The sequence below is a fragment of the Chionomys nivalis genome, chromosome 3 (genome assembly GCF_950005125.1).
Source record: "Chionomys nivalis chromosome 3, mChiNiv1.1, whole genome shotgun sequence".
Lineage (NCBI taxonomy): Eukaryota > Metazoa > Chordata > Mammalia > Rodentia > Cricetidae > Chionomys > Chionomys nivalis.
In genome coordinates this window covers 89,970,010-89,986,302 of record NC_080088.1, presented here as the reverse complement: position 1 = coordinate 89,986,302, position 16,293 = coordinate 89,970,010, and the positions used below count along the sequence as shown (strand labels likewise).

At 52.1% G+C, this 16,293-nt stretch overlaps 1 protein-coding gene across 3 annotated transcripts; it reads right to left on the bottom strand.

Moving 5' to 3' along the window:
* Positions 1-1,791: 1,791 nt before the first annotated feature.
* Ints15 (integrator complex subunit 15) lies at positions 1,792-14,617 on the bottom strand. 3 transcript variants are annotated; one of them, XM_057765809.1, is made up of 7 exons: positions 14,600-14,617; positions 14,305-14,518; positions 13,549-13,770; positions 11,674-11,839; positions 7,082-7,606; positions 6,026-6,065; positions 1,792-2,568 (listed from the first exon to the last, which is right to left on the bottom strand). In XM_057765809.1, the coding sequence occupies exons 2-7, from the start codon at positions 14,494-14,496 to the stop codon at positions 2,367-2,369; spliced, it is 1,347 nt and encodes a 448-aa protein (XP_057621792.1). In that variant the 5' UTR covers positions 14,497-14,518; positions 14,600-14,617; the 3' UTR covers positions 1,792-2,366. The 3 variants fall into 3 exon arrangements, with proteins under 3 accessions (XP_057621792.1, XP_057621794.1, XP_057621795.1); XM_057765811.1 differs by lacking the exon at positions 14,600-14,617 and having other exon boundaries at positions 14,256-14,445; XM_057765812.1 differs by lacking the exons at positions 14,305-14,518; positions 14,600-14,617 and adding an exon at positions 14,017-14,226.
* Between the last annotated feature and the right edge of the window lie 1,676 nt (positions 14,618-16,293).

The window sequence follows — 16,293 nt, the reverse complement described above, 5'->3', positions numbered from 1 at the left end:
TTTTTTTCAGCTAATCTTGTCTCCTGCTACATTGCTGAAAGTGTTTGAGTTGTAGAAGTTCCTTGGTAGAATTTTTGGGATCGCTTATGTAAACTATCATATCATCAGCAAACAGTGAGAGTTTGACTTCTTTTTTTCCAATTTGTATCCCCTTGGTCTCCCTTTGGTGTCTTATTGCTCTAGCTAGGACCTAAAGAATTATATTGAATAGGTATGGAGTGGACAACCTTGTCTTGTTCCTGATTTCAGTGGAATTGCTGCCCTCTCCCAGTTTTAATGCAGGCCACGGGTTTCTTCCATCTGGAAAATTCACAGAAGGATCGCCCAAGTTCTCTTGAAAAGAGGCTGGGGATGTGGCTCAGTTAGCAGAGTGCTTGCCCTGGCGCTCACAAAGCCCTGGGTTTCACCTTCAGCAGTGCCTAAAACCCACATGGTGGTACATGCCTGTCATTTCAGAACTCAGTAGGAAGATCAGGAGTCCTAGGTTATCCTTGGCTACTTGGCACATCTGAGGCCAGCCTGGACTACATGTGACACAGTGTAGAAGAAGGAGAAGGAAAAAACAAAAAACAAAACCACCAACAGCTGAAAAACTCAAAGGTCTGGCAAACCAGAGCTGCCAATGAGGCGAAGTGTAGATGTCCCTGGAGGGGTACAAGAACCCTCTGTATGCTCACAGCCCCACTTTTTTTCCCTGTCTCCTTGCTTACATATAGTCTCGAATTCACACTATTAACTGTTCTGGCAGGCTTTCCTGCAGCCAGGCTTGAAAGGCCTGACTCTGGAGGCTTGACTTGCAGACCAACAGCCCCCCTTCAGGGGCAAGGGTGCAGGAGGCCACAGCAGATGCACTGAGCCAGGGGTGCAACAGCAAGGACCCAGACTTGGAAAGCAGGAAAATTTGGCATCATAAGGACCTCTGGTAGTTAGGTAACTTGAGGCACCATAGAGCCTTCCAGCGGTGAAAGTAGAGATAGGCTGCCAGGAAACATCTAAGGACAACTGAGCAGTGAACTTACAGGTAAAGAATGGGCGTGCCTTCTTCCACTGCCCTAACTGGATGGGAGCCTCTTCCAGAGACTGTCTCCAATGTTTCTCTCCTCCCTGAATCAGTTGTATGTGTGCGCACGTGTGTGCACGTGTGTATGTGTGTGCATGTGTGTCATCCGCATGCTCATTTAAAGAGGTCAGAGGAAGATGTTGGGTGCCCTCCATTTATCACACTCCAGCTTATTCCCTTGAGACAAGGTATCTCACCGAACCTGGAGCAAGGCCAGCAGCCAGCCAGGACCAGCATTCTCTTTATCTCTGCCCCAGTTCAACCCTATGGTTACAGGCATATGAGTATCCATGGCTGGTTTTTTACATGGTGCTAAAGATTCAAACTCAGGTCCTCATGCTTGCCCCCACAAACTCACCCACTGAGCTATCTCCTAGTGCCCTGTCCCCGGATTTTTCACCTCTCCCTCTCCTAGCTGCTGGATTCTTTCCAGAAGCGTTTGCACATCCACGGGACCAGGCAGTTCCCACTGCTCCCTCATCTGCCCACCCCTTCTTCCCTTCTCCCACCTGGCATGAGCCCTGTCACTTCCCTAGACAACTCTCCCTCTCATGGGACCAGCCACCTCCACTGTTGGAGAGTCACCCAGGAAGGGAGCATCAGTGAGGAACTGTCTAGATTAGGTCACCCTGTGGACACATCTGTGAGGGATTTTTTAACTGGGTTGTGATGGAAAGCCCCATCCTGTATGTGGGCGGCTCCACAAAAAGGAAACTCCATAATGCCTATAAAACTGTTTAGAAAAAATTTATTTTGAACACATGAAAGGAAAATTTAGAGATATCCCCCAAATAAAACACAGAAGATCCTTTCCAAGGTGATGGGGAATCCCAACAGGTGTCCCTGAGCAGTGCCCAGTGCTGCGTACAAGCATGGGTCTCTCCCTCCGCACTCTGAGCTCACGGAGCTGCGGAAACCGTGCGCTGGTGGCAGAGACACGGCACATTCCTGAGGCAGGGCAAATGGACCCGAGGGGCGGCTTACCCGCCAGCGTTCCCTGGTAGTGGGCTGAGTGTGCACGAGTCACTCTGAGACTGGCATATTTAACCCCCGCAGTGCTCTCTGCGGAGGGCTGAGTGCACTCCCTTTCATCCATCCAATCTGGATATTTAACATGACCAGGCAGGAGGCACCCGGGCACCAGCAACTTGGGACATCAGTACCAAGATGGTTTTACCAGATGGAAAGACCACCTGCTGCCTCCCAAGGGTTCTTGTCCCTGGGGCCAGCATCCCTCTCTCCGAAGGCGGAATTCCTTGGCCCAGGTGCAAGGCATACAGCCGCTTGGCGGCTCAGAAGGGCCAGCCTAGCGGATGGGCCTGAATGGAAATGTCACGCCTGAGATGAAGGTGTGCCCTGGGTGTGTAGGCAGGGCTGGGTGGGCAGCTGGGTGGGCTGGCACAGCGCCATAGGCGAGCGGTGGTGTGTGGATGTGCGGGTAGAACCCAGGAGGAAGAGCAGTGTGCGGTGACTGTTGCACTGGGCCTGAGATCACCAGCTGGAGCAGGCTGCAAACACAAGGAGAGAGATTAGGTCCAAGGCCCCAAGCCCAGTGTTACCACCTGGGCATCCAGCTTGTTCTCCCAATAGTACAAGCCTGATAGCACTCCAGAAGCTGTCTGTCCCTCACACATCTCGTGCGTCAGGGGCTCCTGTAGCTGAACTTGGGGCACAGGAGACTGAGAAGGGGAAGGAAGTGGAGGGGTGAGCAGGATCTACGCCAAGACTGAGAGAGAAGGACCCGTGGGGATAAAGCTAGAACCCTACCAAGGATGGGTGGAGGCGCTCTACACAGAACCATGGGCTATGGGACAGCCATACCCCTCAGCCCTCAGAACTTGAGGTTCATGGAAGTAGTCTCTGGGCTGGCTAGTTTTATGTCAAGTTAGACTTATCAGAAAGGAGGGAGCCTCAGTTGAGGAAATGCCTCCGTAATATCTGGCTGTCCGTTGTAGGTGGTGTCAGCCCTAGGCTTTGTATAAGAAAGCAGGCTGAACAAGCCAGGAGGAGCAGGCCACCCCATCATGCCCTCTGCAGCAGCGCCTGCCTCCAGGTCCCTACCCTGACTCCCTTCACTGATGAACAGTGATGTGGAAGTGTAAGCCCAATAAGCCTGTCCTCCCCCAGTTGCTTGGCCATGGTGTTTCATCACAGCAATGGTCACCTAGCTCAGACAGCTTCCATGCCAGCCTGGGTCAATGCCCATTCACAGTGCTATCTGAAGGCAGCAACACGGCCACCAGGAAAAATGTGAATTCAGGTTGAGTCTTGACTGCACTCCATATATAAGCCCCAGGGAGTGGCTTTTCTTTTTTTCTTTTTTTTAATGTAAGGCATTACTTTTATTAAATAAGTAATATTTATTTTTGCACACTGTTGTTCAGCTTGTCTAAAGGCAGCACAGGCTCCTCCCACTCTTCTGTTAGTTAGCCTTGATTTAGTTCCAGGAAATCGGGACGGTTTCCTCTTATTCCCCAGACTATGCTACAAATGGATTTCAGAGCACAAAAGTAAAATGAAGTACATATAATAGAACAGTTCTAAGTATTGACAAGTTTTCTTTGGAATTAGGTAAATTTTGGCTTCTTCTCAACACTCTGTACTCAGATCCACAGCCCTGGAAGAGCTGAGTGGAGGTGGAAGACACATCCATGTAACAGCAAAGTTACCACGGCCAGCTCCAACAAGAGCACAATGGCGACAATCGTCAGTACTGCACTGTGGGCACTGCGGAGATCCAGAGTCCGATGCGTCTCAGCCCCTGGTACTATGATACCAAGGCCCCTCCAGGACCCTGAGGTCTACTGTGAACCTTTCCAGTACCCTTCTTCCTTCCCTTTCTCCATCCTCCACCTCCGAGAATTCTCCACCCTGAGTTCAGGGCTGGTCTGAGACCCTGGCTCCTTTCCAGCCATCAGCATGATCAGAACCTCCCTGCTTTAAAGCTCAGCACATCCATCCAGTTTGAACTCAGTTTGTCAAGCAGCCTGGGCTTTCCACACTGAGGACGCAGGCACCTCCAACCTCTCCAGCTTAAGTCTCTGCTCACTCCTGTCCAGACTCACTGAACCTCAGCCTGGCCATCTGCCCAGCCTTCCAAGTGATCCTCTCACCCCCTCAGCCCCTAATTCCACCACGCTGCACCTCCCTGTGTGCTGTCTATGTGACACAGCTTTATGCGGTGACAGCCTGCCCCCAGGTGGACCCTCCTACCTAAAGGAGAGGTAGGACTGTCACAGACCCTCCTGTAGACCCAGAGCCCACAGGAGCCCTCGGCCAGTACTGCGGGCATGAGGAGTGCTGGCACAGCTAAAGGGCCAAAGCTCCTCTAAGGCCTTTTCAAAAAACAAGAAACAACCACACAGATTTATTTTTATTTTCCGTGTATGGATGTTTAGCCTGCCTGTATGTCTGTGTACCACATGCACGCAGTACCCATAGTGGCCAGAAGAGGGCATTAGGTCTTCTGGAACTGGAGTTAGAGCTGATTTTAAACCAAACTCAGGTCCTCTGCAGAGCAAGTGCTCTCAACCACTGAGCTACCTCTACAGCCCTCTAAGCCTTCATTTACATCACAGTATCTTTTTGTTGGTAACTCGGGGCAGCCAGGCAGTGGTGGGTGGGCCTTTAATCCCAACAGGCTAATCTCTGAATTCAAGGGCAGCCTAGTCTACAGGGTGAATTCCAAAACAGGTAGGGTTCTGCATAGAAATCCTGTCTCAAACAAAACAAAACAAAACAACACCCTCCCCCCCCCTCTGGATGAGAAGCTCAATAAAAACATTTAAAAGCCAAGTAAATTCAAGGACAGTAAGGGCTCCATGGCCAGACCCAGTCTCAAGCAAGCAAGCAAACAAGCTGTTTTGCTTTCCTTTCCCTTTAAGGGACAAGCCACACCCACTCCCATTACCTCTGACCTGCCTGCGCCATCCTTCTTCTGTTTTTTCAGCGTGGCCACGCGCTCTCTCTTCTCCCCCCCCCCTCTCCCCCTCCTTCCCTTTCTCCCCTTTTAATAAATGCTTTTATGGCTACTTTCTGTGTCCATGGGTCTGCTCACAACCACCGCGCATTGGGAACTCTGCGGGACCCACCGGAGCTTGCTGCTCCGTAAGCCCGCCGGCTGCCACCACAGGCCTCACGGTGCGTGCCCTCCCGCTGGTGGGAAACTGTTGCCGCTTATCGCTGGCTCCGCCAGCCCACCTTGGGGAACATTTTAAGAATAAGATTGGTGGAATAAGACAAGCAAACAAACCAAAAAACGTATTAAGCCTAGAGAGCACTACAGAGGCCAAACTGGCAAACCCTTCTAGAGATTTAGCATTTCCAGAAGTTTCCGGTCTGGTTGGAAAGTCAACACAAACCAAGACATCAGAACTCATAGTAACACAAGTGAAACTCAACTGTCATGGAGCCAGATTGTTCTCCATGCTGACCGCGACTATGGAGGGACCCACGGGACAGAGGAGAGATTTTCAGTCTCACCTTCGCCACCCTAGAGGGAACTGAGACTCAGAGGCACATACAGAGACTGCCCAAATGCCACCGTAAATCTCTCAGAAGCTACCAGCACACCTAGTTCTGGGCCCTGTCCCTCCCAAACAGATGTAACTTGGGGTCCCCCCGAGAGCAACAGCACGCCATCCTCAGCACATACTAATTCTGGCCTCCCATCTAAGGACAGTCACAGAAGTGAACCGCCGGGTTCTGAAAGGGACACTGTGACCAAGCTCTGCTCTAACAGAAAATTACCATCTAGCGGCTCTGAGTGACAACTGGGAGGACGCTGTCATCTCCCAAACTCCAGCAAGAGGGCCACTGAGCCTGCTTTTCCCTACAGAAAGCTCAGTGGGAACTCTGCCCCCTGCAGTCCAGCTCCGCCCCCGCCGCCAAGCTTTTCTGCTTTGCCTTCCACCATCCCCACCCGGCCCCAGCAGTGCCAACCTACTTAGAGACTAGGATACCTACTTGTTATGGGGCAGTCGGGAGCACAAGGTTCTCAGGTCATCTGAAACCAAGGAGACATGAGGTTAGATCCGGGGAGACTGAGTGCTGAGGTTCTTAACAAGAATACTGGACAGACAGCAGCAGGGGTTGTTGTAGCAAGTTTTCAGGCTCCTTAAAAGCTGGGCTCTCCTGTATGGTAGTTTTCAAATCAAAAACAAACCCCAAGGGGCTGGAGAGATGGCTCAGTGGTTAAGAGCACTGACTGCTCTTCTAGAGGACCTGGGATCGACTCCCAGCACCCACATGGCAGCTCACAACTCTGTAATTTCCAGATCTGACACCTAACACAGATATGCATGCAGGCAAAATAACAATGTACATTAAAGTATAAAGCAAAACATAAAACACAAATGGAAGGGGTAGCCCTGAGGACAATCTGTTGAGTTTCAGGGAGAGAGTCAGAAGTCAGGGCTCTCACCAGTTATCAAATACCCAGGGTAAGTGGGGGGAACTCATCACTGGCAACCCTCAGCTGAGGATACAGGCAACAGTCCATCAGACAGCAAGCAGCAACAGGGCTGGCGCCGCAGCTCAGTGGCAGGGTGCTCACTTAGCACGCAGGAGGCTCAGTCTCTAGAACTGCCCGCCCTCCCACCAAAGGAGGAAACCAGACAGGGAACACATCCAGGCATGGTGGCTCACTCCCATAATCCTAGCACTCAAGGGCAGAGGCAGAAAAACTGCCATGAGTTTCAGGCTAGCCTGGGCTACAAAGCAATCTACAAAGCCCACCCCCGGCTCTCTCTCACATACAGACCCCAAAAACTTAGTCCCCCAGGGAAAAGTTCTGTATACTCTAGTGGCCCTGTGTCAAGAGTCAGGCAGTATCTAAATGTCCTACAGAGAGCACATTAGCACCCCAATGCAGGGGACTCTGGGGGTATTCCAGGACTTTTCACCAACCTCCCTTGTGGTCACCAGGATAGGGAGCAAGTCCTAAAAGCAGCAAAGGAGGTGCCTGTCTAGGACCCGCTGTCCTTTCTGCCTAGACCAGGGGGCCGTGGGGTCAGCAATTACCTCTAGTGCAGAGCAAGGCCCCCGATGCCATGGCCACCTGCAATGCCTGGGCCAAGCGGTCCAGTGCAAGCTCGATCTCCTGGGAGGCATTGAGGGGGTTCAGTTCATCTGCCAGTCTGTTGATCTCCTCCACAAGCAGGACCATGTGGTCAAACAGGATGAGTCCCAGGCGCCCGTACAGGTTCTTCTCAGTCAGGTGCAGCTGGAGCGTCATCAGGACTTGCAGCACACTTAGATGGAGCTTTGAGTACAGCAGGTGCGAGTCTCTGTCTGTGCCTGTGCCCGAGTCCTTGGCGACCTTGTGACCCAAGTGGCCATTGGAGAGGCGAGGCTTCTTCCTCTTGTAAGCCAGAGGGGCCTTCACGCACCAGCGGATCAGTCCAATGAGGGGAGTGAGCTCTAAGAATCCTACGGGCAGGTTGGTGGCAATGGGAGTATTTAAAAACGTGATGAGAATCAGCCTCGGGTCCTCGAAGATCCAGCTGACAATCATTTCAAGCAAGTCCAAAGGTGGGATGAGGTCATCTGCAAAGAGACATTCAGTTGGGAGAGGCCTTGGAGGCAGGAGCAGAGTGGACAGTGGGTGATGACGGATGCAATTTCACGGTCTTCCTGTCTGGTGTTCAAGTTCACCCATCTCCTTTCCTATACCTGCTCCATGGCTTAATGTCCTGTCCCCAGTGTCCAGGACCTATGGCCAAGGTCAAGGCCCCTTGCAAAAGAAAACAAAAAAACCAAACCCCAAAACACCCCAGTAAGTTAATTCCCTTGAGCCACATCACTCACCCCGACATATATTTATTATTTGTTTGTTTGTTTATGGGGGTGCCACGGGGCATATGTGGAGGTCAAAGGACAACCTGCATGAGTTCCTTCTCTTTGGCACTGTATGTGGGTCCCAGGGACTGAACTCAAGTTGTCAGCTGGGTGGCACATGCTTCTATGCACTGAGTCACGTAACCCGCCAGTTCCCAGCTCAGAACTACCAGCATACTTCACCCGTCTCTGAGTGCAGGTTTCTACCTTATATCCAGTGTCTCCTCCATAGCACAGTGACAGCTGCAGTGGCCTTCAGAGAGTCGCTTAGAGTCTCACCAGTCATCTGTCAGCCACCAATGGCCATCTCAGCCCCAACCAGCCTGGCTCCTGAACAGCACTAAGGACAACGGAAGTTGGCACTGACTGTGTCAGGTCTGGTCCTGATCCTTTAGACAGACAGACCCACTTAATCCACACAGCACCCCAGATGTTCCCCGGAAACAGAGGCAAGATGCTGTTGGATCCTTTCTTGGGATTCATTGGCAGCACATGGTGGGCCTGTATCTGACCCTGGCAGCCTGGCTTTTACACCACCATGCTACACTGCTCAATTTGCATTCAGCTCCGGGATGAAGTAGCCTCAGCTCTGGGAAAGCAAAGCACAACTAAGTCCCTGCGCTAGGCTCAAGCGTATCAGAGAAGGACTTGGGAAGCAAGGCACGTGCTCCCTCTATTGCAATAAGGTTTCCAGCCTCTCCTCCTCTGGAAGACAGTCCTTTCTGAGACCGTCACTCTGTGGCAAATGTGTCCCTCCAGCAGTAGGCAGCAGCTCTGGTCTACAACCTTCCATGGCAATCCTGCTTCTGTCCCTCCATTTCCCAAGGACAACAGGAGTATTACCATCTCCATTTCCCAAGGACAACAGGAGTATTGCCATCTCCATTTCCAGCGTATGCCCCGGCCTCGGTGGAGACGCCCGCAGTGGCCTGACGGCAGCATGTGCACAAGTAAAGGGGGAATCTGTGCCCTGCCGGTGTGCACGTGCCATGTGTGCTTAGTGACTGAATCCTCCATTCCCACATAGGAGGCCCAGGCTCTTAACTCTGCCCAGCAAGAAGCGGTACTGTGTGGTGGGGGATTTTCTCCTTTTGCTGGTGTGGAGTTACCGACTCCCCCGGAATGCTGTCTTCAGCAGCCCCCAAAGGCAGCACTGCACACCATTTTGACAGCTGTCTTCATGGCTGGGGCCAGGGCTGGTCACTGCGGCTTATGTGAAAACATCCTGTCACACAGGACAACAGCAGCTCCCCAGGCCTGACTTTCCAGTCCGTGTGTGAGCACCCACTCTCAACGTCAAGGCCCATGTCCATCCTGTCGGTCTAAGGTGACCGACAGACTGCAAGGAACTGCAATGAGGTGACTAGGTCTGGTGACATCTCTCCCACTGGGAAGTCAAAGGCCCAAGTGCAAGTGCTGGCTAGTGACTGCTCTTAGGAACTTTGACAAGAGTGACAGAGGAAGCTCTACCTTGGCAGCAGGGCTCTGCTTCAACCTCAGAGGCGGACCGCCTGAGGAAAGAGCATGGGGCTACAAGGGAATGCATCCGCATTCTATTTCCAAATGATCTGTTCTAGAGAGTAACAAAGGCTAGGTTTACCTATTTTATTTTATGCACATCAGTGTTTTGCTTGCATGTGTGTATGTGCACTACATGCATGCAACTCAACCGGGGTTCTCTGTAAAAGCAGCAAGTGCAGCGGGCGGTGGTGGCGCACACCTTTAATCCCAGCACTCGGGAGGCAGAGACAGGCGGATCTCTGGGAGTTTGAGGCCAGCCTGGTCTACAGAGCGAATGTCGGGACAGGCCCCAAAGCTACAGAGAAACCCTGTCTAGAAAAAACAAACCCCCTCCCCCAAGGAAGCAACAATAGGTAAGAAGTAAATGGAGACACACATATAATAAAGGCAGCTGACAAACAGGAAGTAGGTAATATTCACGAAGGCTCTCAAACTGCTGGCTTAGCTATCAGATCGGGACAAAACACCACTTGTCAACCCCCAGGGCAGAAGGCAGGAGGAGGAACTGAACCCTGAGCACAAAAGCAGGCTCAGAGCTTCACTCCACACAGAAAGCCACACATACCTTTGCATCACGGGAAAACAATGAGCCCGAGCCACACAGGACTGCGGGGCCACGGAAGACACAGGTGAGGAAGGACTTAAGCAGGATAGCCCTGCCTGTCCTGTTGACCCTGTTCCTGGAAATCTGTCCATGACAGAGGACATAGGCAGCAAAGCCCGGCTGGGGAGGCCTGAGCCCTCTGCCCCCATTTAACCAGTCAGTTGACTGCTACCTGACAGGGACAAGGGACACTGGGCTTTTCCTGGTTAAGCCAAACTCTCTCCTGGCTAGCATGGGAATCTACTGAGAGCCGCTGAGGAAGTCTTAGAATTAACTGTAAACCTGGGACTGAGGGTGCGGCCCTGCTGAGGAAGAACTGCAGCTAAAAAGGTTTACCTGCTGGGGTGACAGCTCCGTGGGCAAAGGTGCTCGGTGCCAGTTGTGACAACCTGAGTTCCACACACGGGACCCAACTGGGGAAAGGAGTTGCCCTCTGACCTCACGCAGTGGTATGCAAATGCCCATACATAAACACGCAAAATAAATAAATGTAATATTAAAAAATCCTAAAGGTTTAACCTCAAGGTTAGAGAAATGGCTCAACAGTTAAGAGTACTGGTTGCCCTTCCAGGAGACCTGGGCTGCTCACTACCGTCTGCAACTATAGACCTGGGCATCCAGCACCCTCTTCTGGCCTCCACGGGCACCAGGCATGCATGTGATGCAGACACACATGCAGGCACATCCACACACAGAAGAAAAAGAGGAAGAGAGGAGGAAGATGGGGAGGAAGAGAAGGAGGACAATCTTTAAAAAGTAATAAAATAAGGCCAGGCGGTGGTGGTACACGCCTTTAACCACAGAACTCAGTCAGAACTCAGAGGCAGATGAATCTCTGAGTTCTAGGCCAGAGTGGGTTCCAGGACAGCCAGGGATACACAGAGAAATCTTTGGTCTTGAAAAATAAAAATAAATATGTAAATAATACAATAAAAAGAGCACTTGCTGTTCTCCAAGAGGACATGAGTTTGGTTCCCAGTTCCTACACAGGGCAGCTCACGCTACCTGTGACTTCAGCTTCAAGGAACCTGACCCCTCTTCTGGCCCTCTTGGGTACCCACTCTTACCTGTGCCTACTCACACACACATGCAAATAATCAAGAATGAGTCTTGGGGGAGGCAGGTCATGTCTGGAAAATGAGCTATCTCAGCCCCCGACCTGAGCTTTTTATGCTCATTCCCACCTCTCAGACCCAAGCAACTGGGAAGAACTAAACCAATGGAAAAGGTCTAGATGCCAACCTTCAGGCTTAAGCCCACAGTAAGGATGTACACTTCACAGTTAAAAAGTCAGTGCAAGGGGCTGGTGAGTGGTTAAGGGCACTCACTGCTCTCTTGGGGCCTGAGTTCAGTTCCCCATGCAGGGACGATCTGTTACCCAACTCCAAGAGACCTGACATCCTCTGCTGGTCTCTGGGCACTACACACATGTGGCAAACACATGCATTGTACACGCACACGCATACACACAATAATAACAAAACTAAAACAAAAGCCAATGTAGTCATTGGCACATGGGATGTAGTTTCATGGCAGAACGCTTGCCTAGCACGCACAGAACCTAGGGCTCCACCCCGACACAGCTCAAAGATAAATGCACAAAGCTGGCGTTCCCTAGGAGGTGCTTTGACAGGAACGACTTGACACTTACCTGACGACAGGTCGTAGAGCGCAGTCACGGACGTTATGAACTGGCAGCAGAAACGGGGACTGGCGCTGAAGATCTGCTTCAGAGTCTGAACCGAGCCTGGCACCAAACAGCAGTAGTCATCCACGAGGGCCCTGGCAAGTCTCACACAGTAGACCACTGGCGTTCGCTGGAAAGAAGCCGACAGTACACACCACTAAGGAATCTGAGCAAGCAGGCAACAGCTGTATATAAACAGTGAACCTGCCTGAGTGGATAGAGGCACTGGGGGCGGGGAAGGGAGATCTGTGGAACCAGCCCACCTCTCACCCGCTGACTTTGGTAAGATGGCTGCTGAGGCCAGACACCACAAATAAAGCTTGTCATTATTACCGCTTTGAGGTTGGGAAATCTGTGAACTGTCAGGTGATGAAGTGTCCTAGCTGGGCACGGTAATCCATGCCGTAAGATCAGTGCTAGGAAGCCTAAGGCAAAAGGATCCGGAGTTTTGGCTAGCCTTGTCTTTTAAGATTTTTTTTTTCAAGATAGGATTTCTCTGTGTAGCCTTGGCTGTCCTGGAACTTGCTTTGTAGACCAGGCTGGCCTTAAACTCACAGAAATCTGCCTGCCTCTGCCTCCCAAGTGCAAGATTTTATTTTTAGCGGTGTGTATAGCGGTTTCTGTGAGTGTGCGCACGTGAGTACAGGCACTGAGGGAGGCCAGAGGAGAGGGGCTGCTATCCTGAGCTGGAGGGCTAGGCAGTTGCAAGCTGCCTGGCTTGGGTGCTAGGAACTAAATGTGGGTCCTCAGTAAGAAGAGACTGTGCTCCCAACCACTAAGCCATTCTGCTATCCCTTTGCACACCATTTTTAAGATCTAATCATTTTGCCTAGGAAACAGGTTTTTCATTTATTCTGAAGATGAGACCATTTTTCCTAATAAAAAAACTAATTTGGGCTGGGCGGTAGTAGCGAACGCCTTTAATCTCAGCACCTCGGCACTCTGTGAGTTCAAGGTCAACCTGGGCTGGAACCCAAATAAGAGTAAAGGGAGTGGGGCTGAAGAGACAGCTCAGTGGTTAGAAGAGCATTGGCTGCTCTCCTGGAGAACCCAGTTTTGATTCCCAGCACCCACATGGTGGCTCACAAACATCTGTAACTCTAGTTCCTGGGATATGAAGCAACTCTTCCAGCTTCCCTGGTTTGAGCGCCAAGCACACAGGTAGTGCACAGACATATATACAAGCAAAACACCTACACACAACAATTATTTTTAAATTAATAAATAATAATTTAAAAAAATTTAAAGGTGAAAGGAAGCCAGGTGGGGTGGGGCACGCCTTTAATCTCGGCACTGGGGAGGTAGAGTTCCCGGCCAGCCTGGTCTACAGAAGGAGTTCCGGGATAGCCAGGACTACACAAAGAAACCCTGTCTTCAACAACAGAAACTAGAAAAGGTGAAAGGTGTGAACTGACCCGCACAGAACCACACGCACATCATACACACGTAATAAGGATAAAAATTTTCACTAAGCTGGGTGGTGGCGCCGCACCCCTTTAATCTCCAGCACTAGGGAGGTAGAGGCAGGGACAGGTGGGTCTCTGTGTTTGAGGCCAGCTGGTCTACATTTCAAATAAGACCCTGTTTCAAAAACAAAATAAATCATAACCACTTACTACTGTATGCATAAGAAGGCTACAATTCCAGAGCCAGGCATAGGACTCCATAGCGAGTCCTTGTCTCAAACAAACAAACTAACTAACTAACTAACCTTATGCTCTATAAAAACGGGACTGGGTATAGCACGCAGGCAGCGATGACTGAGAACATCACACATGTGTAAAAGAACTCTACAGTCTATGGAGACTCCGGGAAGCAAGAGCACTTGGAGAACCATACCTGGAGCCAGGAGGCCGCACATTCCAACACGGGGATCCTACACACAGCCACGGCCATGGAGACCAGCTTTCCCAACAAGCTCATTCGGTTGTCGTCGGCTTTGTTCCCTTGAGGGCTGAAAAGGGAGGAGAAAATGATCTGCCGCACGGAGTCCTTGCTTTGCTCCTGGAAATAACTGCACATGATTTCAAGAAGCTGGAGCTCCTGGAGCGAATTCAGTCTCTGTAAAAAAACAAATCCGGGAGAGAAGCTGTGAGAGACGGGGCCTGCGCCCGCCCCTTACCTCTCACAGTAAAGGATTGAGGAGTGAATGCCTGAAATCCCAGCACTCAAGAGGCTGAGGCTAGAGGATCTTGAGTTGCAGGCTGGCCTGAGCTACACAGTACATAGAGAGGCAATGTCTCAAATAAAACAAAAACCAAAAAGCCAAAACCGTACCCCCCACCCCGCCCGAGTATATGTTTTCACCTTTCTGAACCCTAAGCCCTGGGGGCTTACTTAACCCCTTGCACAAGAAAAAGTCGTGCATCGAATTATGCAACATCCCAGAGGACCCAGGTTTGAGACTCCAGTGATGTTAAGTAGCCAATCCCCAAAGTCTTCTCCTGGATCATTGGTGGACGACTGTCACACGCCTGCAAAACAGGCACGCGGCTGAGCCACGCCGCTGAACTGCAAGAACGGGGGACCGGAGGAGGCTGTGAGACCTCGGGGCGAGCGCTTGTCACCGAGCGAAGGCACGGACGGGATGGGCACCTTGGGCTGCGCGCCGCGCTCCTTGGGCACCTGGAACACGAACTCTTCCAGCAGCTCCACGGGGCCCTTGTCCACGATGGGCAGCGGCGCGCTCTGGAGCTGGCTGCTGAAGTAGATGTCCAGGTGGTACAGCACCTCCTTGGCGGCGCTCAGCGCATCGCGCCGCAGCAGCGAGTGGCGGATGTCGCTCATGGTGCGGCCGCCGCGCGTCCCACTTCCGCCCGGAGACAAAGAGGCGCGATTAGCCTGGGCTCCGACGCGGGCCGGGCCGCGGCTCCCGCCCGCCCGCCGCTACCTGGCGCCGACCCGCTCAGGGGGCCATCGTCGTCGTCGCCGTCGCCGCGGGTCAGCGGGCGCAGTGAGTCCGACAGCAGCGCCCAGAGACGCGGGAGCCGACGCCGCTCGGCCGAACCGGCGGCGGAATGCCGGGGCGGCGACGGCGGCCCGCAGGGGCCAAGCTCAGGCCTCAGCCGCGCGCTCTCTCTCGAGGACGCCCCCTGGCGGTGAGGCCCGCACGGACTAGCACGAGGGCACAAGGCCCCGCCCCGCCCCGCCCCGCCCCGCCTCGCCGTCTTGGGAAACTGATCCTCCACCAGGTGTGCAAGCCTTCTGCTGCTTCCCACCACCCAAGGGCATATCCTTAACCCCGGGGGCTACCAGGCCCGATGATGCTGGTAAGCACCCCTCCCTCCCAAACGCCCTGCTTCCACCTTCTGTTCCCAGAGCCGGTGTTTCCAAATTCTCTCCTGAGCCCTGGCCCCTCTGCACTGCTATGCTCTGGCCTAGCCCAAGAGGACTATGGGAATCTTAATACAACGTACAGCCCACAGGCTTCCTGCTCCTAAAACCCCTCCCACCCTACAACACCCCCCATTCTCCCCCCAGGATTTTTATACAATTTATGGGCAATCATTTACACTTCACGCTGAACTAGGTGGCGGTGAAGATTGGAAATTTTTGAACAGAGCAGAAACGTCTTGAGTGTGGCCCACTCACAGAACAATGAATAAGAAAGAGCCCTATGGTTGCCGAAGGTAGGCCTCCTGGGGGAGAACACACTAGGGAAAGAGTGTAGCTGGGCACAGACCTGAGACGTGGAGCTGCCAAGACCTTGCTATACATCAAGGAATAAGGTTGTATGGTTCTTGTTAATGTGAGAGAGACAACAGCTCCGTATCACCTACAGCCTTGGAGAAGCCATCTCTTGACCCTCCTACACTCGGCCCTCGGAAGCTATTGGTCCAGCAGACAGGTTTTCCAGGATGCCACAATGAAGGGCCTACCTGCTCCTCATTCTGGCACACTCATCTTTATCAATAACAATTTTTTTTTCCTAGACGCCTGCCTCCTCATCTCCCCCAAGGAATGATGCCTGCCTTCTCCAGGATGACAGTTCATGGGATGCCTTTCCAGCCACACCTCTCGCTAAACGTGGACACCTGGCTCTCCCCTTCCCCACGCTGCCCCATGCCAGCAGGAAGTAGCCAGATTTGAGTCTATGCCCTTTTTCCAAAGAGAGCCTAAGTGTTTGTCATAATTACCATTCCAATTTTCTGTCACCCCTATAGCCAAAGAGTCTGGAATGTTAGGTTGGGAGCGGAGGCCCCAGTCCCTCACATCTATCACAGCCCCCAGGCCTTTAAATCCCAGCAGGCCTTTAAATCCCACCTGGGGGTGGGGTCAGGACCACTCCCCAGGACACTTAAGTGATCCCCCAAAAGAAGAACACGTGGTCTTCTTTCTTCCTCCCAGAGGTCGTGTTCCCCGGTTTCCCCCTTGGGGCCACCCGAGAGCGCAGGTCTTCCATTAAACCTGGATATTTCTTAATTTGGCTTGTTTTGATTTGGCTTGATTGGGAATTTTTGCGTTGTCAGAGAGCTCATTTAGGAAATATTCCTAACACCCATCAAAAGCCCATTCACACTCTCACAGCAGAAACCAACACAAACGATGCTTAGAAAATAGCCATCTGTACAGACAGATGTGCGC